General features: G+C 46.1%; 1 protein-coding gene across 1 annotated transcript; it reads left to right on the forward strand.

Annotated features, from left to right (window-relative positions):
- The first annotated feature begins 243 nt into the window (after window positions 1-243).
- On the forward strand, window positions 244-21,248 carry ANKRD40 (ankyrin repeat domain 40). Its single transcript, XM_073606804.1, has 5 exons — window positions 244-1,865; window positions 3,830-3,978; window positions 7,159-7,626; window positions 11,252-11,433; window positions 14,173-21,248. The coding sequence occupies exons 1-5, from the start codon at window positions 1,738-1,740 to the stop codon at window positions 14,305-14,307; spliced, it is 1,062 nt and encodes a 353-aa protein (XP_073462905.1). The 5' UTR covers window positions 244-1,737; the 3' UTR covers window positions 14,308-21,248.
- Window positions 21,249-21,564: the final 316 nt, after the last annotated feature.

Raw genomic sequence — 21,564 nt, forward strand, 5'->3', positions numbered from 1 at the left:
AAAAATGAAAAAAATTGCCACAGACAGCCAGTGAGTGATAAAACAAAAGGAAATCCCCGCCCCCCGCCCCATGAGCAAAGAGCTCTCAGTGAACTAACCAGAGAAATCCACCAATCACAGAACTGACAGATCAGGGGCGGGGTCTAGTGATGTCACTACTATGCCTCCCCCTCCCAGCTCACACGTGCTTCCCTGATCGCCCTCTGACACGCTGGGGTGGCTTTGTCGCTCCGCCCTAATAGGTGACCTCTGACGCTCCGCCCCCCACCCAGCGCCCTCCGGTCTCTTTCTCCCCCCGGAACCAATCTGCTGAGTTGTGTGTGTCCCCTCTAATCCCGCCCCCCAGCACTGTGCATCGAGCCTGCGGTCCGCGCTCTGCACCCCGGGGGAGGCCGGACACCGGGCCCCGCACACCTCCAATGTCCCTGCAGCCCGACCGAAGTCTTCCCATCTGAGCTGTGTGTGTGTGTGTCCTCCCACATCTCATCTCTGTGTGCCACATCCTCCATGCAGACCTCAGCCCTGTATTCTCTATAGAGCTGATCTGTGTGTCCTCCAACCAGACCTGTCCCCTCTACATCCCCCATACACCCTCCAACCAGACCTGTCCCCTCTACAACCCCACATCCCCCATACACCCTCCAACCAGACCTATGCCCCTCCTTCCTACATCCTCCATGCTGATCTGATCCCTGTGTCCTCCATACACCCTCCAACCAGACATATACCCCTACATCCTCCATGCAGATTTGATCTCTGTGTACTCCATACACCCTCCAACCAGGCCTGTCTCCTCTACATCCTCCATGCAGATTTGATCTCTGTGTACTCCATACACCCTCCAACCAGGCCTGTCTCCTCTACATCCTCCATGCAGATCTTATCTCTGTGCCCCCCCTACATCCTCCAACCAGAGGTGTGTCAGATCTCTGCAGAGAAGACCACTGGTATCTGTGTGTAACTACCTCTGTCAGATCTCTGTAGAGAGGCTACTGCTTGAGTGTGTGTGTAGTCTCTCTGTCAGGTGTGCTGGATCTTAGCAGAAAGGATCACTGGTTTCTGTGTGTGAGCAGTGTCCTCCATGCAGATTTGATCTCTGTGTCCTCCATACATCCTCCAACCAGACCAATACCCCTCCTTCCTACATCCTCCATGCAGATCTGATCTCTGTTTCCTCCAACCAGATCTGTACCAAGACCTCCCTACATCCTCCATGCAGATCTGACCTCTGTCCTCTAGAAACCCTCCAACCTGATCTGTACCCTGTCCATACTACATCTTCAATGCAGATCTGATCTCTGTCTTCTAAACACCCACCAACCATATCTGTACCAAGACCTTAGTAAAAAAAAATCCTTCATATAGATCTGATCTGTGTCCTCCAATCAGATCTGTACCCAGCCCTTCCTACATCCTCTATGCAGATCTGATCTGTGTCCTCCAATCAGATCTGTACCCAGCCCTTCCTACATCTTCTATGCAGATCTGATCTGTGTCCTCCAATCAGATCTGTACCCAGCCCTTCCTACATCTTCTATGCAGATCTGATCTGTGTCCTCCAATCAGATCTGTACCCAGTCCTTCCTACATCCTCCATGCAGATCTGATCTGTGTCCTCCAATCAGATCTGTGCAGTGTCTCCCCCACCCCGATCGGTGAGTCCTCCCCACATCCTCCATGCAGACCTAAGCCCTGTGTTCCCTATCAGATCAGAAGTGCCCCCTCCCCCGGCTCTGTATGACCGATCCCCCCACATACATGGAAGAAAGACTGAGGGAAGCATCTGCATTGGGGGACCTGGAAGAAGTGCAAAAACTGCTCGGCGCCGGGGTGGACATCAACTCTCAGAATGAGATCAACGGCTGGTGAGTGGCTGCATGGAGGGTGACATGTTCACTGTGTGTGTGTGTGTGTATATATATATATATATATATATATATATATATATATATATATATACACACACACATCACTACAGATAGAGGTTGTTCAGATTGTACCAAGTCAGCGTGGAGAGTGACACGTACACTGTACATATACACGTCACTACTAGAGGACATTCAAACTGCACCGTGTCTGCATGGAGGGTGACACGTATATACGGCGTACACATCACTACAAGTACATAGGAGATGGTCAGACTTCACTGAGTCTGCATGGAGGGTGACATGTACGGACTAGGAAATGGAAATAAAAGGATTTCCTTCTCTATAATGCACAGACATGTCCTCCCCCCAGTTTCCTCTTCTGATTACTGTGACTTTGTTTTCCAGCTGCTGCAAGTCCTCTATAAACGTCTGTACGTCTCCATAGCAACCATTGTTATTAGAGACTCCCTACAGGTGCTGTGGTTACTATGTATACAGTTGCCATGGTCACTACATATTGTATACAATCGCTTTCCACTTCTCAGCTGATACTTCGTATAATGACGATTGATTAGTGACAGTGATTTTGGAGAAGTGAAGCCATGGCTCCTGTGAAACGTTATTACTGCATTCTTACAATGAAAAATGTCAAAGGAAATTCTACTAGTGTGTGTGTGTGTGTGTGTGTGTGTGTGTGTGTGTATATATATATACAGCTTCATGTTGTTGGTGATTGTTTTCAGCTTCAGAGAGGACCATTGGTATCTGTGTGTGAGCAAGGACCTCTGTCAGATCTCTGTAGAGAGGCCACTGCTTGTGTGTAAGCAGCGGCCTCTCTGTCGTGTGTGTCAGATACCAGCGGTCTTCTCTGCAGAGATCTGTGTGTGTGCAATGACCTGCGGATTTCTGCGGAGAGGCCACTGCTTGTGTGTAAGCAGGAGCCTCTCTGTCAGGTGTGTCAGATCTCTGCAGAGAAGACCGCTGGTATGTGATGATTTCTGCGGAGAGGCCACTGCTTGTGTGTAAGCAGGAGCCTCTCTATCAGGTGTGTCAGATCTCTGCAGAGAAGACCGCTGGTATGTGTGTGTGTGCAACAACCTCTGTCAGATCTCTGCAGAGAGGCCACTGCTTGTGTGTGTGTGTGTGTGTGTGTACACAGTCTCTCTGTCAGGTGTGCTGAATCTCTGCAGAGAGGACCACTGCTTGTGTTGAAGCAGCGGCCTTTCTCTCAGGTGCTTGATCTCTGCAGAGAAGACCGCTGGTATCTGTGTGCAACAAACTCTGTCATATATCTGCAGAGAGGCCACTGCTTGTGTCTGAGCAGCGGCCTCTCTGTCTGGTGTGTCAGATCTCTGCAGAGGGGACCGCTGGTGTGTGTGTGTGCAACAACCTCTGTCAGATCTTTGCAGAGAGGCCACTGCTTGTGTGTAAGCAGCAGCCTCTCTGCCTGGTGTGTCAGATCACTGCAGAGAGGCCACTGCTTGTATGCATGCACAGCCTCTCTGTCAGGTGTGCTGGATCTCTGCAGAGGACCGCTGGTATGTGTGTGTGTGCAGCGACCTCTGTCAGATCTCTGCAGAGAGGACCACTGCTATCTGTGCGTGAGCAGCCGCCTCCATCAGATCTCTGCAGAGAGGCCACTGCTTGTATGCGTGCACAGCTTCTCTATCAGGTGTGCTGGATCTCAGCAGAGGACCACTGGTATCTGTGTGTGTGTGTGCAGGGATCTCTGCAGAGAGGATCGCTGGTATATGTGTGTGTGAGCAGCAGCCTCCATCAGATCTCTGTAGAGAGGTCACTGCCTGTGTGTGAGCAGCAGCCTCTCTGTCGGGTTTGTTGGATCTCTGCAGAGAGGACCACTGCTACACCCAGGGAGCCGAGGCGGATGTCAGTTTTTGGGATTTTTCTTTTCTCGTTCTGTTTTCTGGTGTGACAGCCTTGTGTCTTCTCCCCGCACACAGGACTTGCCTGCACTGGGCCTGTAAGCGCAATCACCCCCACATCGTGTCCTACCTGCTAGAAGCCGGAGCTGATAAAGACATCTTCACCAACAAAGGAGAGAAAGCTGCTCAGCTCACATCCAAGAGGGAGATCAAGAGAGTCCTGGGAGGCAAGTTTGTCATTCTTTTCCTGCCCCCCCTCCCCCTGCAGACCCCCCCCCACTACCACCAAGCCAGGGATGTACTCATAAAGCCCTTCTCCTCATTAACATGGGGACAAGGTGTCTTGTCAGGTGGTGCTCCCAGGCAGGGGAACCCTCAAAGGCTCTTATTTCTAAAAAATTTGCTGCTCAAAAGTCTCAGCTGTTGCAGATAATCCCCGTGATGTGTCTAATATGTGTATTTCTGATGACTGTTAGCTCCATCTGGTGGCCAGGCTGCAGTATTTTTATTTTTCTGAAATACCGAAATTAGGAAAATAATCCATTATGGCCACTAGATGGCGCTGGCAGTCATAGGATATATACATTTTAGAAACAGAATTGGGAACATTTTATAATGGTTATTTAAAGGCTCAGGCGATCATACAGCCATATTTTATTTATTCTTTTTTTTTTTTGATGAATAGACCCCCATTGATCAAACCTCTGCAGTAGGGACACAGGCAGGGAGTCTAACCCCTCACTACTCCTTCCAAAGCTTAAAAAGTATAATTAGCTTTATACGATATGTCTACACCAGAGAACATTGTTATAAAGATCATTAAAATGTCTCCCTTTTTGTTGCATCCTATTTTGATGTAAGTTGGCTTATTTCCACATCTGGGGGAAAGGAAGACATTTCTCCAAGCAGCTTTATAAAGCTTTATAAATAATAAATAGGTGATTTAAAACCCTTCCATATACCCAGTGAAGTGACTATCCCCGGGTGATGCACAGAGATGAAACAAAACTTCCTACATAAGTTGTACCTGTTTACCTGCAGTCTTCTCTTCTCTACATCCATTCAAAGTGTAGAATTTATAAAGCTTGTCTGAGCTTTCAGGAAAAAAAGATGGGGCGGAGATCTCAAGTCACACTCTGCAGAGCTCAGTGAGGAGAGCTCTTGAGAGCCGATTAGAGGGAAGGGACACCCCCCCCCCTTCCACACAGGAACAGAGCTTAGACTGTCAATCACAGGCTCGAGCTCCCTCCCCTTTTTTGGTGTCAGGAAAACTTGTCAGAAGTGACTCATGCAGATAGCAGAGGAAGGAGGCAGCAGACAGTAGTGACACTTTGTGCTCTGGTTTGAGACAAGTACACACTATAGAGGGATATGCTTTGTTCATCTGAGGTTTTTTCAACCACGTTAAGGCTGAAGTTTAGTTTGCTATTAATTTGCCTTCCCTAGCTCCGCTCTCCCTCCTCATCAACGTGATAACGATTATTTTAAAATAAAATCTTTCCATTTTATAGCTCATTTTAGAGGTCATCACCGGGTCTCTGTTCTTCTCTATGCAATGCAGGTAGATCAGTGGGAGGGGCCAGCAGGATGCCGTACATATCTTCCTGAAAACATCACAGCTCCCTGCCTCAGTAATCCTCTCAAGAATCTTCAAGAGGAAGTAAACTCTGATGGGTGTTACTTCCTCTTTGTTTCCCTGCAAAGGTAAAGCATAATGGGCTACTGTGCATCGCATAGTAGCCCATTATGTGACACTTACCTGCAGGAGAAGCCCGCGATGTCCCCGTCTTCCTCGCTAGTAGCGAGCATCCATTCTTCACCCCTCTTCCTTCCGGGGCTGCGAACTCCGGCTCTGTGACTGTCCGGAGTCGTGTAACGTCGCGTGACGTCACTCCGGCACATGCGCGCGAGAGCTGCCTTTAACGGCATGACCCCAGCTAGAAACGGCACAGCGTGCCCTTTCTAACTCTGGCGCATGCGCAGAAGAAATAACCCTACGGCGATTTGCAAATATCTCCTAGACCGTGCAGGTCTGGGAGATATTTCAAGCACCTACAGGTAAGCTTTAATCTAGGCTTACCTGTAGGTTAAAGTGGTTGTAAAGGGTTTACAACCACTTTCAGTCCTAATGCAAGCATATTGGGCTGGTCATGCAAAATATCTAAATGCCTTGATGGGTGGGTGTCAGTCTGGAGGAGTGGGCGTTCCTAGGCAGGCTTGTAGACATAGGTAACGCCCACATGTCATCATGAGCTTCCATGATTGACAGAACTGAGTGAAAGGGGCGGGCTAAGGACAGTCAGGCTGGGGAGGAAAGGGCTAGAATTATGGGTGCTCCACCGGTGGCCCTTCCTCTGTTGTGGAACTACAAGTCCCATGAGGCATTGCAAGGCTAACCGTTACAAGCATGACTCTCAAAGACAGAGACATGATGGGAATTGTAGAGAGAGAAAAATATCACCGCTCTGAAAGAGGTCTGTGAGGAACAAACATTTTCTCCATGCTGGAAGTAACGGGTGCAGGCAATGCTGGTAATTAAGAGGTAAACGAGAAATCCTGTGATCCTATGATCCTAGCTATGATTAAGCACTGACTACAGTGTGAAACGCGTCAGCTTTCCTGCTTCGTGATGCTGTGGCATGTATTTTTATGATTATATTTAAATAAAGATCGAAGATTACTTTTGAGTGCGGCTGTCCAGGATTTCTCGTTTACCTCTCATGATGGGAATTGTAGTTCTGCAACAGCTGGAGGGCCACAGGTTCAGCACCCATGGGCTAGATCAGGGATCTCCAAAGTACGGCCCTCCAGCTTTGCAGAACTACACGTCCCATGATTTATTGTTAAACTCTGACATTCAGAGGCATGATGGGAATTGTAGTTACTGAACAACTGGAGGGCCATAGTTTGGAGACCCCTGGGCTAGATGATGCTGAACGCCGTCCAGCCAGGAAATGAGGTGAGCTCTGCCTTGCTGCAGTTTCTAATGCACGTTGCGAGAAGCTCACAGTGTGCAGTGATATCGGTGCAAGCCATTTCAGTCCACGAGAGGAGCCGGTACAACTCTGCATTGTCCCACAATTCCCGGGGTCCCCGGACTCTCCCAGGGAAGATACGTTTCATTGCTTTCCTTTTTAGCAGCCCAGAAAGGACGCACTAGGTAAGAGGTAGCTGGGAAAGTTCTGCAGCCAGGTGAAAGGCCCTTCATTGTCAGAACCGGCGTGCGGGCACCCAGGCTGGAGCCTAATGGCTCCTCTACAAGCAGCCGATCAAAATTTATGACAGACTGAAATACGCAGTTGCTGGACGGCCTACCACTAGGGGTCGCCGCTTTTTTCTGCCTGGTTTGTATTGAACACATTTTGCGTTTTTTTGTTTTTGTAAATAAATGTTTCTTTTTATTACAGTGGAGGATTTGGAAGCAGAGGAAGTTAAACCTGAAGCCGATTTATCGTTTATCCCGAATTACCTCGCCAATCCGCCTTTCCCGTACGGCTATACCCGCGACAGCGCCGTCAAGCAAGAGACCACCCCCGCAACGTTCGCGGAAAACGGAAACCCGCACATCGCACCGCCGCCACCCCCCACCAGTTTTCCTTTGCTGAGCAACGGCGTGGAGAACATTCACCTGACCGCTTCCGTGAAGAAAGAGGACAAATTCCCGTCTTTGTTTTACAACGGCGAAGTCCAGATCCCGCCAGAATGTGCGCACTCGCCGGTACAGGCTGGATCCGTGTGCCAGACGCCGGTCTCCCAGAACCGCGGGATGTTCTCACCGCTTCCCTCTAATCTTCCGCACAGCGCCGCTCATGGTGGACCTATGCAAGTCTTTCAGCCGTTCTTCTTCACCGGAGCCTTCCCGTCTAACATGAAAGGTACCGCTGCGCGCTTTGCCGGGGGCTCACAAATAGGTCTCCTTCCCTGCAGGAGGAGTCTGGGCGGCCATGTTTTTCAGATCCCTCCTCTATCAGCACACTACCAACTTCAACACTGGTATTTGGCTTAAAGTGGTTGTAAATCCTTACAGATACCCAGTGAGGTGACTGGCCTCAGATGATAAACAGAGATGAAACAAATCCTCCTATATAAGTTGTATCTGTTTATCTGCAGTCTTCTCTACATCTGTCCAGAATTTATAAAGCTTGTCTGGGGCGGAGATGGAAATTACACTCTGCAGAGCTCAGTGAGGACAGTTCTGAGATCTGATTGGAGGGAAGGGACACACCTCTCTTCACACAGCAACAGACCTGAAGCTGTCAGTCACAGGCTGTATGGTTAAGCTCCTCCCCGTCACCTTTTATTTTTTCTTGGTGTCAGGGAAACTTGTCAGAAGTGACTCAAGCTGATAGCAGAGGAAGGAAGCAGCAGACAGCAATGCCACTTGCTCTGGAGTGGGACAAGGAAACACTATAGAGGGATATGCTTTGTTCATATTTCATGTCTGAGGTTTACAGCCACTTTAAAGCTCAACAGCCTGGGCACAGATTTAGGCCCCATTCAGATTCATAGTTGGAACAAACATTCCCACTCGTGATTTTGTTAATCGCGATTTACGCGTGTTTTTCCGCACGTTGTGCATAGGCAGCCCATTCATTTTAATGGACTGCCCTGTACATGTTTGTCACCTAAAGGAAGCACCTGCTCCTTTTTGGCCAACAAGCTTCATGCTATTTTTTTAAAGGCGTGTTTTGATGCGATTTCGTCACGCTACAGTCACAGCAAAATCGCACTGCATGTAGGGTGACTTTAAGTATGAATGCCACCCAAACGCAGGGTGCATGTTTTATCACGATTTGGAATTGCAAGCAGATTTGAGGCGATTCCAAATTGCCAAGTGTGAATGGGGCCTTTAAAAGTGAGCTCTTGTGTCAGGGGGGTACAAAATAAAAATGCAGCTGTGACTGCCATATTCGCCTCCCCTTCTGCACCCAGAATAAAGACACAATTTAGTAGTTGCTCGATATTTACACAACTGTTTGTCAAATGCAAATTTTCAGGAAAAACTAAATCGCACAGAATTTATTACCCACTTTTTGGTAAAATATAAAAGATGAGGTTACATTGAGTAAATAGATACCAAACATGTCAAGTCTATAACGAAAAACGATAGTACCCAAAATTCTCTTATGGACAATGCTTTAAAATCCTTTACTATTCATCAATTTAGAGTAAACCGCGAGCCATGATGCTAAAATTATTGCTCTCACTCTGACTTTCACAGTAATACCTTACCTACAAAAATTTATAACATACTCCCCACGCTCGTCAAAATATTTTAATATTCAGTGTTTCAATGGTGTTGCACTATATAGAGATTAAATACCTTCCCTTTAAATACAGGTATTTATTTTATTTAACTTTACTGCTGTCACAAGGGGGTTAAATGGGATCTTCATTGCTCCACCATCACTTGTACTTCGCTTTTTTTTTTTTTTAACCCCCCCCCCCCCCCGCTTACCAGGAGGTTCTGCACATTTTAAATATTCACACACCCAGCGTATCCGGTGTTGTCCCCTGCCATCGCTTGATCCCGCACTGCCATGTTGTTTCAGACGTCACCCAGAGGCCCGTCTGCTCTTCTGGGTTTAGCGGGCAGACCTCCCGATGATGCCCCACTTGGCCCAAACCCTGCCTCCTTTGAAAATTAAACACTCTGCCTCCTGGGATATGTGAAATGCATAACCCAGGAGCCACAGCAGGCACTGTGGATGTCATTGGCCTAGGCGAGTGACAGGCATAAGGGGCGGAGCCAAAGACTTTTTTTTTTTTTTTTTAAGAAAAGGTAAATCAAAAAAACAGCACTATGCACATATAAGATAGAAGAAGGAGTGGAGTGGAGCAAACTTCATTAAGAGGGTGAAGACCTGTTTAACAAACCCCCATTTGATGCCATTGGGCAGGTGACAGGTACTCCTTATGGAGACATTGTGTGTCTGTTAAAGGAGAAGTACAGCTAAAGCAGTTTGTTCTGCACCCCCTGTGACCCGTTTTCAGCAGACATTGAGCTAAAGCCCGCTGTTGCCTGTCGTTACAGAGCAGGTCCAGGATCGGGGCAAGATCGCGACAATGAAGTCGGGATCCGCCCACATGCCTGGACCGGAGCCCGGCTCAGCCTCTCAGCGCGCCGCTGAGAGCCTGAGCCGCCCACTCCCGCCCCCTCCACAGCCAAGCGCTCCAGTGAGCACGGGGGGGGGGGGGGGGAGGGGCAGAGCAGAGAGCGTGACTGTCAGTCACCAGCTCCCTCCTTGGGGAGCTCTGAGAACTGAGCGATCGTGGTGTTTGCTCGGTTCTCAGCGTTTGAGCCGGCGGGGGGGGGGGGACAGATGCAGCATTCCACCTAGGTAAGTATAATTCTTAAAAAGATATATATAAAAATGCCATACTTCTCTTTTATACCCGGCAATGTCTTCCCTGTCCTCCAAAGCAGCTAACCAAACACAGATCATGCTGAGAAATGATCGCACACAGCTTCATTCACTGCAGAGGAGATTGAGGAAAAGATGTTCCTCAATCTCCTTCCACTCTCCATCCATCAGCCCTCCAGTGGTCCCAGGCTCCTGAGAAGAGTGGGAGAGCCCTGTAAGCACAGAGGGTGTGCCGGCAGGGGTAGATAGCATTTCCTGCACTGTACAAGTGATCAGGTGGTTTTACAGCCACCTGCATCACTTTACCCTACAGCCTGAATCTGGCTGAACAAAACGAGCAGAGGCTACTGCAGACATAAGTTTGTGACCAACCCTTCACTCTGTGGACATACTATATATATTCAAAGAGCTGAAGTGGTTAAATCCGCTAAATACTCACCAGATGTACCATCACAAAAGGTGCACAAAGTCTTACATTGTGTTTTTCCTTCTAAAGCAACCACAGTGGTCTCTGTAGAGCAGGGGTAGGCAACCTGGGGCCCTCCAGCTGTTTCCCATGAGGCATTGCAAGGCAGGCAGTTGCAATTCCTCCCAGAGGCATGATGGGACTTGTAGTTTTGCAACAGCTGGACGGCCCCAGGTGGCCCACTACTGAGTGAGAGCCAGAAATCTCCAATCCGCATAGCTCATGGTGTCAGCTGGTTGGAAAGCTCCAGTTTTACCAGAGAAACGCGTTTCCTGGTGGATCTTCAACAGGTATTCGATCCATGTATGGGCAGGCTGATTGTACCCAGGTTGATTCATCCATCCATTGAATAGGGTACAAACCAGCATGTTGGATTTTTAGCATGCGATTATTGCCTGCAGCTATAGCCGCTACCAATAATCCCTGTGTTCGCCCAGCAGGGACGGCTTCTTGCGCCCCCTTGCCAGAAGAACACAATATCTTAGTGGGAATCAATTTTCTTTCTTGCAACCCGTGACTGCAGTAAAGGAAATCGCATAATCCTATGGCTTGTCTTAGATGGAAAAGGAAGCTAAACATGCTGCTATCTGTGAATGGTACAAGGACTAACATTCTATAGAATGCATACTGCATTTCTGATGTGATTTTGTTTTTCTTGCTCTTGGGTAGAATTAGTCCTGAAAGTGAGAATTCAGAGCAGTGCCCCCGGGGACAACGATTTCATTGAGGTGGAGATGGACAGGGAGGCCCTGACCTACAGAGAGCTGCTCCGAGTCTGCTGCTATGAGCTGGGCGTCAGTCCAGACAACGTGGAGAGAATCCGCAAACTACCGAACACTATGCTCCGGAAGGTAGGTGCCAGACCATCATCGGTCTCCTAATATAAAGCTTATGTTACTGAAGTAATAGGTAGCCAAGTATTCCTCCTCCTTTGCACAGCCCTATGGTCAGCTTAAGCCAAACCTGTCATGTGTCAAGCAGCCTGATTACAGTCATGTCAAAAGCAGCCTATCCCATTGATCTGTAGATGAATAAACAGAAAGATACAAGATCAATGTCTTTAGTGACTACTCTGGCTTCCAGGTGAACTGGGACAAATCTAATCTCTTTCTATTGGATCCTGATGCAACTTTGCGGTTTCACCCAGACTCTAGATTGCAAGTGGTGTCCTCTTTTAGATATCTGGGGTTTATAGTGCAACTATCCTTGACCTCTTACATTGAAAATAACCTGTGTCCCCTATTGACTCGGCTACAAATACAAACTAAGCAATTGATGGACCTACCTCTGGAACTCATGGGTAGGGCCAGTACCCTTAAAATGATCTATCTACCTAAATTATTTTTGCCAACTACCCTTGTAGGATCCCCAAATCCATTTTCAGGTGGATAGATACGATTTGCATGGCATTCCTATGGAATGGTAAGGCCCCTAGGGTGACATTGGAGACGCTGAGGCTGCCAACACACCTGGCGGGCTTGGTGTTTCCGAACTTCTATCTGCACTATTTAGCCTCCCAACTAGTCCACAATCATGACTGGCTACACCTGGTTGCGGCAAACGCCTGTACTACTACTGAGGGAGCTATTGCCTCCTCTCTAGAGACCCTACATAATATTGTATGTAGAGGTCGGGTCCCGGCTCATCAGGGCACGTCTATGTTGGCAACCTCACTTTCCCTATTCCACCTGATTGTCTCAAAAATTGCTAAAGTCCCCTGGTCAGCCTCCCCCAAATAACCCTCTATGGTTCAAACCGCACTTAAAAGAAGTGTACTCTCTGCCTGACCCACAATGTTGGTACTCTAGAGGAGTCAAATACTTGTGCCACCTCTATGACACACAGGGATTTAAATAATTTCAACAAATGTGCATTGATTTTGACTTACCACGTTCATACTAGTTCTTTTACTACCAACTCCGTCATGTTCTTCATGCTCAGTTTGCTCTCTAGACAACCACCTCATCATACCTCCATTAGAGAAAATGCTAAGACACCCTGACCCTACTAAATTTATTTTCACATATTATGCTGCCCTCACGACTGATTGCAACCCTGGGTTCAGAATAGCCCAGACAAAGTAGTCTTCCATGGAAATCCCCTTTACAGAAGATGAATGGTCAGAATTCAGTGACACATACAAGTCCTCAGTGATCTCTTCCAGGGATCATATCATACACATTAAAATCTTTCATCCATCTCACCTTACCCCTGCTAGGTTACATAGAATGGGGTTGTCAACAGGGGGGAAGTTTGGGACTTTAAATGAGGCACATTATATGTACCTCCATCCCCGGTTCGAGTACGTAAACAGAATAGAATGGGGTTGTCTCCCACAGCTGATTGTTTTAGAGGATGTGGTCAAGCGGCAGACTTCCTACACTGTTTCTGGTCTTGTCCAGCAGTATAAAGTTTCTGGGTGGAGATAGGTTCCTTCCTCTCATCTGCAATAGGTCTCCCGAATATTCTACACCCCAAGAACTGCCTCTTGGGCGTTTTTGGTGACTTACATATATCATCTTGTGCTAAGAGACTCCTCTGCATCCTGTACTTTTACGCAAAGAAGTCCATTTTACTATCATGGAAAGGTTCACAGACACCCCTAAAGTCCATCTGGTTAAAATAATTAATGACTCTTTACCATTACACAAACTCACGTTTGAGACTCGGAAAAGCACCAAAACCTTTCAAAAAATATGGGGCAGATGGATAGCTAGCCCTCTAACCCTTACCCCGGAGTAGATACATTGTTATATACCAGGGATCCTCAAACTACGGCCCTCCAGCTGTTGCAGAACTATACTTCCCATGAGGCATTCTAAAACTCTGACATTCTGAAGACCCCTGTTATATACTATTCTTGATCATGCCATGCACTTCACTGTGTTAACATATCTAGCTGCCTTTCAAACCTGGAGAACTGTCTGATGGTCATATCTCGTAATATTGCAGTTAATAATCACGAGGCTTGTAAATTGATATAAGTTTATTGAATGTCCAAGTGTATTACATGTTCATGCACTGCTATGAATAACCAAAGTTTCTTTTTTGTATATTGATTGGTTTATCAAAACCCAATAAAAATATCTTTAAAAAAAAAACAAAAAGATACAAAAAGAAACAATGGGGGTTATGTATGAAAGGAAAATCCACTTTGCACTGCAAGTGCACTTGAAAGTGCACTTGTTAGTAAAGTCGCTGTAGATCCGAGGGGGACATGCAAGGAAAATAAAAAACAACATTTTAGCTTGCACATGATTGGATGATAAAATCAGCAGAGCTTCCACTCATTTCAGATCTACCTCTTAGATTTAGAGCGACTGCACTTCCAAGTGCACTTTCAGTGCAACTTCAAGTGCACTTTGCACTTCTAGTTTGCACTTGTAGTGCAAATTGGATTTGCCTTTCATAAATAACCCCCAATGTTTCTTTTTTTTTTTCTCTCTGTTTCAGTGGCTGAGTAATATTGTTGATAAAGGCTCCTTAGTATCGGCACCGGCATCGGTGCAACCCTAGTAGAGAGGGTTGGTAGGGTGGATGAATCTGACAGCATATAGATATTCTAATTCTACGGTTCTCCCTTATTTTAGGATAAAGACGTTGCAAGGCTTCAGGACTTTCAGGAGCTGGAACTGGTTCTGAAATATGACCACAGTCCCTTCAGGAACGCCACACTGACTGATAGGCCATGCTTCAACAAGAAGGCTTCACAACTAACCTACTGATAGAAGGATCCATGTACATCTTCTGTCCAGAGATTTACAGCTAACCCACTGATAGTTCTGTGTACTTCTTCTTCTACCCAGAGATCTGCAGGTAACCTACCGATAGACAGCTTTGTGTACTACTTCTACTCAGAGATTTACAGCTAACCTTCCAATAGACGGCTCTGTGTACTCCTTCTGTCTAGATAACTCCTGACAATAACACACGCCTCACATACAGCCGTGCCGTCTAGCATTGCTCTTGGGTGGAGGGTCAGCATGTAATTCAAACACATTGACAAGGTAAAGAAGATGCATACCGTTCCTTCTTATGGCGTCAAGAAGCACAAAGGGTGAAAACCGCAAAGTACCTTCTATTACGTTCTGAGTTTCCTTTTCCGTTAAATGCCGAATACAGCAACCCTTGGACATCCAGCTGTTTTGGAACCAAAAACACGCTGGGACTTTCGTGGTTCATCAGCTAGAAGAGTCCTTGGCTACCAAAGCCTGCTCCTGTCTCATGTAAGGTATATCTATCGCATATCACTCAGCTTCTAGGCAAAGCTACACTCACCAGCCATTGTAGTGCGTGCAGACTCCAGCATGAAAGGCTGTAGTTCCACGACAGCTCAGCAGGATGCTTAATACAGATCTGGGCAGTACATGAGCTAAACTCTGAGCTGGTAGCAAGTGATAGGTGTCCCAGGATCAGCGCATCAAGTCAAAGCCTGCTGTGTGATAATGAATGGCAGTCTCAGCCTGGACCCCCACCAGGCCACGCCCCCAACACGTTTCATTCTGCCCGCCGGAGCTTACTCATTGGGATCTCTGAGCTACTACAGGGAATCACTGACACGTTTGCTGTTAACATTTTAGTAAAAGGACAATTTTGCTGGAAATGTAATGCGATCATTTTACGAGTTTATTTCCTTCAGTCGTATTCCCAAATTATCTCCCGCTGTACATTCACCTCCATCAGTTTGGGTGTCAGTGTCCAGGAAGTCTGTACTCTCCCAGTCCAGCTGTGTTTGAAACCGTGCATAACTTTATGGAGTTGGTAGAGGTAACGGGGGTTTGTTTACAGTAGGCTTCGATGAACCCAACAGACCATATGGAATTATGACAACCTTTATCTGTATCACTTCTACCTCTGGGTCATCTGATGTGATTGGCTGCTCCCGTGCATGCTGGCTTTTTGTTGAATATGTTAATTCCTTTAAAGAACTAGTTCATGGTATTAAAAAAAAAAATCCCCTCAGCCCCCTCCCTAGCTCCTTAATACAGTAAACTGTGCCAAACCACCCTCCTGTCACCCATTTCCACCCACACCCCACAAGGCCATACTTAAAGTGATTGTAAAGCTTTACTTGTTTATTTTATTTAACCACTTGCCGACCGGCTCCTGTACATATACGTCGTCAGTTTAAAGATGTATATTTCGGTAATGGCAGCAGCTGCTGTCACATTCGAGGTATCCATCTTTTAAGCCGGCAGTTCTGTGTACGATAATGGTGGTCTCTGCAGCAGATTCGCCGTCGGCAGCGGCGGAGGCGATCGGGACCTGTCCGTGGCTGGGTATGGAGATGAGTGAGGGGAAGATGGCCTTCCATCTTCAGCGGAAGTGACGTCAAAACCTCACTTCCGCCCATATGTCTTAAAGGGCCATTTTTCTGTTGTGATTTTTTCAAATGACAATTTTTTTTTTTTTTTTTGTTTTCAAGTCCAAATATGAGATCTGAGGATTTTTTGACCCCAGATCTCATATTTAACAGGACCTGTCATGCTTTTTTCTATTACAAGGGATGTTTAAATTCCTTGTAATAGGAATAAAAATGACCCAATATTTTTTTTTTTAAAAAAACAGTGAAAAAATAAATAAAATCAAGTAAAATAAATAAGAAAAAAATTTTTTTTTAAAGCATCCCGTCCCGACGAGCTCGCGCGCAGAAGCGAACGCATACGTGAGTAGCGCCCGCATATGAAAAGGGTGGTCAAACCACACATGTGAGGTATCGCCGCAATCGTTAGAGCGAGAGCAATAATTCTAGCCCTAGACCTCCTCTGTAACTCAAAACATGCAACCTGTAGAGTTTTTTAAACGTCACCTATTGAGATTTTTAAAGGTAAAAGTTTGACGCCATTCCACGGCGTAACATTATCTTTCACAATATAAAAAAAATTGGGCTAACTTTACTGTTGTCTTATTTTTTTTTTTATTCAAAAAAGTGAATTTTTTCCAAAAAAAGTGCACTTGTAAGACCGCTGCGCAAATACGGTGTGACAAAAAGTATTGCAATGACCGCCATTTTATTCTCTAGGGTGTTAGAAAAAAAAAAGGTATAATGTTTAGGGATTCTAAGTAATTTTCTAACACCGAGTCTGAAAAAGTAGCCTGGTCTTTAAAGTGGGGTTCCACCCAAAAACACAAAAATACCTGAAAAATTGTAAAAAAAAACAAAAAACATTTGAATATTATTTTTTTTTTTTACTTACCTCTAAATGCCTGTTGCTAGGTGGTCCCTTGTAGTCTGCCTCTTCCTTTGCCTGGGCTGGTGACATCACTTCCCCCCAGGCACAGGAAGGGCTCCGCTCTGCTCCCTCCCTCCTGTCAATCATCTGGGACCCATTACAGGTCCCAGGTGATTGAGCGGCCAATCACGGCGTGCGGCGCCGCTCGCGCATGCGCAGTGGGTGCCAGGCTGTGAAGCCACAGCCCGGCGCCCACAGTTGAAATGCCGGCGCCGACGAGCGCAGGGGGGGGACGAGCGGGGCTTCGATCCCCCGCGTCGCTGGACCCTGGGACAGGTAAGTGTCCAATTAAAAGTCAGCAGCTGCAGTATTTGTAGCTGCTGACTTTTAATTTTTTTTTTTTTTTTTTTTTAATGGAGCCCCTGGGCGGAACTCCTCTTTAAGTGGTTAAAAAAAAAATGTTCTACTTATCTTCTCTGTGCACAGAGAAGCCCCAATGCGCCTCTTCTGGGCTCCTGCACCTGGGTCCTCCCCCTCGCCAGGTGCCCCCATAGAAGGCTTTCTAAGGAGCAAGCCCGCACGGGTGTCCCCAGAGTAGCACTGCCTGCATCTATTGACAGACCGCACCCCCTTTCCCTCACTGCAGAATTTGACTGACAGCAGCAGGAACCAATGACTCCCACTGCTATCAATCACCCTGTGAGGAGGGAGAGCGCCGCTGTTCTCATGCACATCGCTGGATGGACAATGGGCTTAGGTAAGTATAAGGGGAGGGGGTGTTATGTGTCACAGAAAGGATAAGTTCACCTTTGGGAAGATGTTACATGTTCCACACGTTTTTAGGGTAACATGGTCCCAATGCGGCAGCTGCTGCCCAATTCCCCCCTCCCTTTGACAGCAGTACAGGGAGAAATTCCCCATTCTAGCACTTTCTGTCACTTTTTGAAATCAGCGCGGCTGTGTGGGGCTCCGCCCACACAGCCAAGTCATTCAGTCACACAGCTCTGTATGTGAACAAACTATAAGCCCCCGACGTCCTTTGCGGCTGTCGGCTTGTAGTTCTCAATGAACTACCACGGCGCTGTGGAGTATTGTGGTAGTTTATTGATTCTTCCTGTCCGTGTATCTGCTTGCCCATATGGATGGATGTAGGGGCACACAGATACACAGAATGATCTGCAGGAGACCTGCATGGCACCAGTAATCTTCTGATCACTGGTACAATGCTTTACAGGCTCCAAAAAAAAATAAATGCACATTTTTCTTTTTTTTCTTTACCTGCAAAAAAATGTTTATTTATTCTTTTTGATTTTAAATTGAACTTATCCTTTTAATGCATACAATGTATTAAGGTAAAAAAAAAAAACCTTTGGGCTTTAGAACCACTTTAACTCATTTGACAGCAATGGCCCCCGTGCTTTTTAGAGCTCAGCTAGTAAAATCTGAGTTCCAGGCTACCCTCGCGTGCATAGACCCATAGATTCGAATGGTCCTTACCTGCATTGCAAGAGCAACGTCTAATTTAAGTCTTTGTGATGTAAGTGCACAGGCCGGGCTGGAATCTGCCCAGGAGACCTCAGGTGCCAGAGGAGGTAAATACAAACCTGTGGGTAGGTACGCCATTTACTGTATTGTGGGGACTAGTGGGACTTTTTTTGTAAACTATTCGTTACGAAATCTCCTGCTTACAGTCGGCTTAAAGGGAAATTCCACGGAAAGAGAATATTTGTGATTTTGGTAGATTTCAAAGAGGTAACCTACCCAACGTCTGTTTGTTGGGGATTTCTGGAGGAGAGATCTATATAATGGGGTTCTTAGGTCTGCGCCCAGCTCTTGCTGTCCTGGGCACGCCTGCACATGGCAGCCCCATAGATTTCCATGGGACCTTCTGCAATAGTCTTTGGACTCAGGGCAGCCCTATAAAAGTCTATGGGGCACTAAAGTGCAGGACAGTGAGGCTTGTAGCGATGGATGTAAATACACGGGAGGCTGCGGGCCATGGATTAAGTGAAATATACATCGGTGGAAAGGGAATGGGGGATAAAAAGGATAAGAGCACTTTGTTCAAAAGTCAACTTATCGTTTCAATCTACAACTTCCCCTGGTGATCCTAACATGAAAATCTTTGTTCAGACACTTCCTGTTATAGGATGCAAAACTCTGTTCCTTTCTTTTAGTTGATCTTTTGCATTGTCACACGGGCATCCAATGGTGGCTACAAGTGGTCGTTTCAACACAAATCACTCAGGCATGGTCCACTGTTGTCACTATCAGGAAACCTGCTCAATGTGACCGTTGCTGGAGTGCATGTAGACAGGAAGTGGTTGCCAAGAGTCTGCAGGAGATCAGCGTCACTGAGACTGAACAAAAGGTGAAAAAGATGAAAACGAGGACTAAAAATGACAATGCATAGAGCAAATTAAAAGCCATCCAGTTCAGGTTTATATCCAATTTATGTGACACAATGTTCATTTTCGAAAAATAACAGACACATATGGGGTTATTTATTAAAGACAAATCCACTATGCACTATAAGTGCACTTGGAAGTGCAGTCACTGTAAATGTATTATTTATTTCAGTTACTTATATAGCGCCGTCAATTTACGCAGCGCTTTACATATACATTCACATCAGTCCTTACCCTCAAGGAGCTTACAATCTAAGGTCCTTAACACACATTCATACACTACTAGGGACAATTTAGACAGGATCCGATTACCCTACCAGCATGTCTTTGGAGTGTGGGAGGAAACCGGAGTACCCGGAGGAAACCCACGCAGGCACAGGGAGAACATGCAAACTCCAGGCAGGTAGTGTCGTGGTTGGGATTCGAACCAGCAACCCTTCTTACTGCTAGGCAAAAGTGCTATCCATTACACCACTGTTTCGCCCTAAATCTGAGGGGAAGCTCTGCTGATTTTATCATCAAATCTTGTGCAAACTAAAATGCTGTTTTTTATTTTCCTTGCATGTCCCCCTCGGATCTACAGCGACTGCACTTCCAAGTGCACTTGTAGTGCAAAGTGGATTTGCCTTTAGAAAAATCAACCCCATAGTGAGAGATTTATTAAAACTGGAGCACACAAAATCTGGTGCAGCTGTATGCATAGTAACCAATCGGCTTCTAACTTCATCTTGTTCAATTCAGCTTTGACAATGAGCCCCGGGTTCACACTGCGGGTTCACAGTCGGACTTCGGCATGACTTGCATGCAACTTCTTTAACAGAAGTCAATGCAAGTTGGACCAAACGTAGTGCAGGAACCTTTTTTCTAAATCGGAGCTGCTCAAGTCGCACCGACTAGTACGGTTCCATTGTACAGAATGGGGGCCAACTGCGGTCCGACTTCTGATGTGACAAGTGCTCCAAAATCGAGGGGTTGTTGCATTAGTGTGAACTGAGCCTAAGGCTTCATTGTACCACTCCAAAGTTGCGCCAACTTTGGATGGGTGCAACTTGGATACGACTTTGGGTTTGACCAGTGATAGTGGACAACTGTTGCATTTTATAATATTCAAGTACATTTTTCAATACATTTTTGAGGGTTAAAATTGAAGTCTATGGCCCTCAAATTGCATGAAAGTTGGACCAAAGTAGTGCATGAACTACTTTTGAAGTCGCTGCAACTTTAAATCGAGCATATATGAATGGTTATCATTGGAAAACATAAGAAAGGGAACGACTTGCTATGCAACTTTGGTATCCAAAGTTGCATGACAAGTTGCTCAAGTGTGAATGGGGCCTAAAACCTGGAGACTGATTGGTTACTATGCACAGCTGCACCAGCTTTAGTAAATCTCCCCCATATTGTATGTTTACATGAAAACCTGTTCTGCATTCTTCAGACCCCTCAAATCTCACACTCAGTCCAACAAACATCAGCAAATGAACCGTTTCTGCAGCATCCCAGCCCTGGGATTCCACATGCGTTGTAGCACTTTAACAGATTTTTTTTTATTATATCAAATGCTCTTTGCCTACCTGTAAAGCCTAAACAAGTATAAAGCCAGTGAAGCTGGAACTCCCGATCTACATATTTGGTCACGGTCAGTGGACAAGCATGATAGGGGACTAGCACTTTCAGCCAGAGATCAGCAAAAGCAGCCAATGTATTTCATTTAATACTTCCTTAAATTCTGGAGCAAATATTTAATCTTGGAAATTTTTAAACATTTAAGTAACCTGTGGATGTGGTGGTCGGTTTTCCATGAACAAGTCACAACAACGGGCAACGCACCCGGGGAACGCTGCACTTAGAACTGAGGATGTGTTAATATCAATGTCCTTCACTCTCCGTTGCTGTATAGATTTGCAGTATAGAACTTACCTGCAGTATTTTGGAGGGTGACTGAATCCCCATAGTCTTCCTTCTAACAAGTCCCAATAATTAATACTTGGTAGGGTTGACTAATGTGCACCCGCTGTGATTTCATTCTGTACAGATTTTAAGTCATTTCCTTATTGTTTACAAATAAAACAACTTCAACGCTTATATCTTCCACGGTGTCCTCCTTTAATTATACGTTTCCTGGAGTTCATCATGTCAGGATACCATTGGGTCAGCTCCACCCCCTGACCAATGGCAGGCTGACATGACGACTGTTCAGGAAAGGAAAAGTATGGATAAAAAAAAAAAGTCAGCTGTTTTTGTGCATTAGGTCCTTTTTTTTTTTTTTTTTTATTCCTGTTGGTTATTCAATAAAGAGCTTTTTATGAGCATCAGACACCGTGCTGCCAACCTCACTTTATATAATTTTAATGGCCTGTTTATTTTAACAGTGAGAGACAGAATAACAAAAATGTCCAGA

This window comes from Aquarana catesbeiana, linkage group LG12 (assembly GCF_042186555.1).
Source record: "Aquarana catesbeiana isolate 2022-GZ linkage group LG12, ASM4218655v1, whole genome shotgun sequence".
Lineage (NCBI taxonomy): Eukaryota > Metazoa > Chordata > Amphibia > Anura > Ranidae > Aquarana > Aquarana catesbeiana.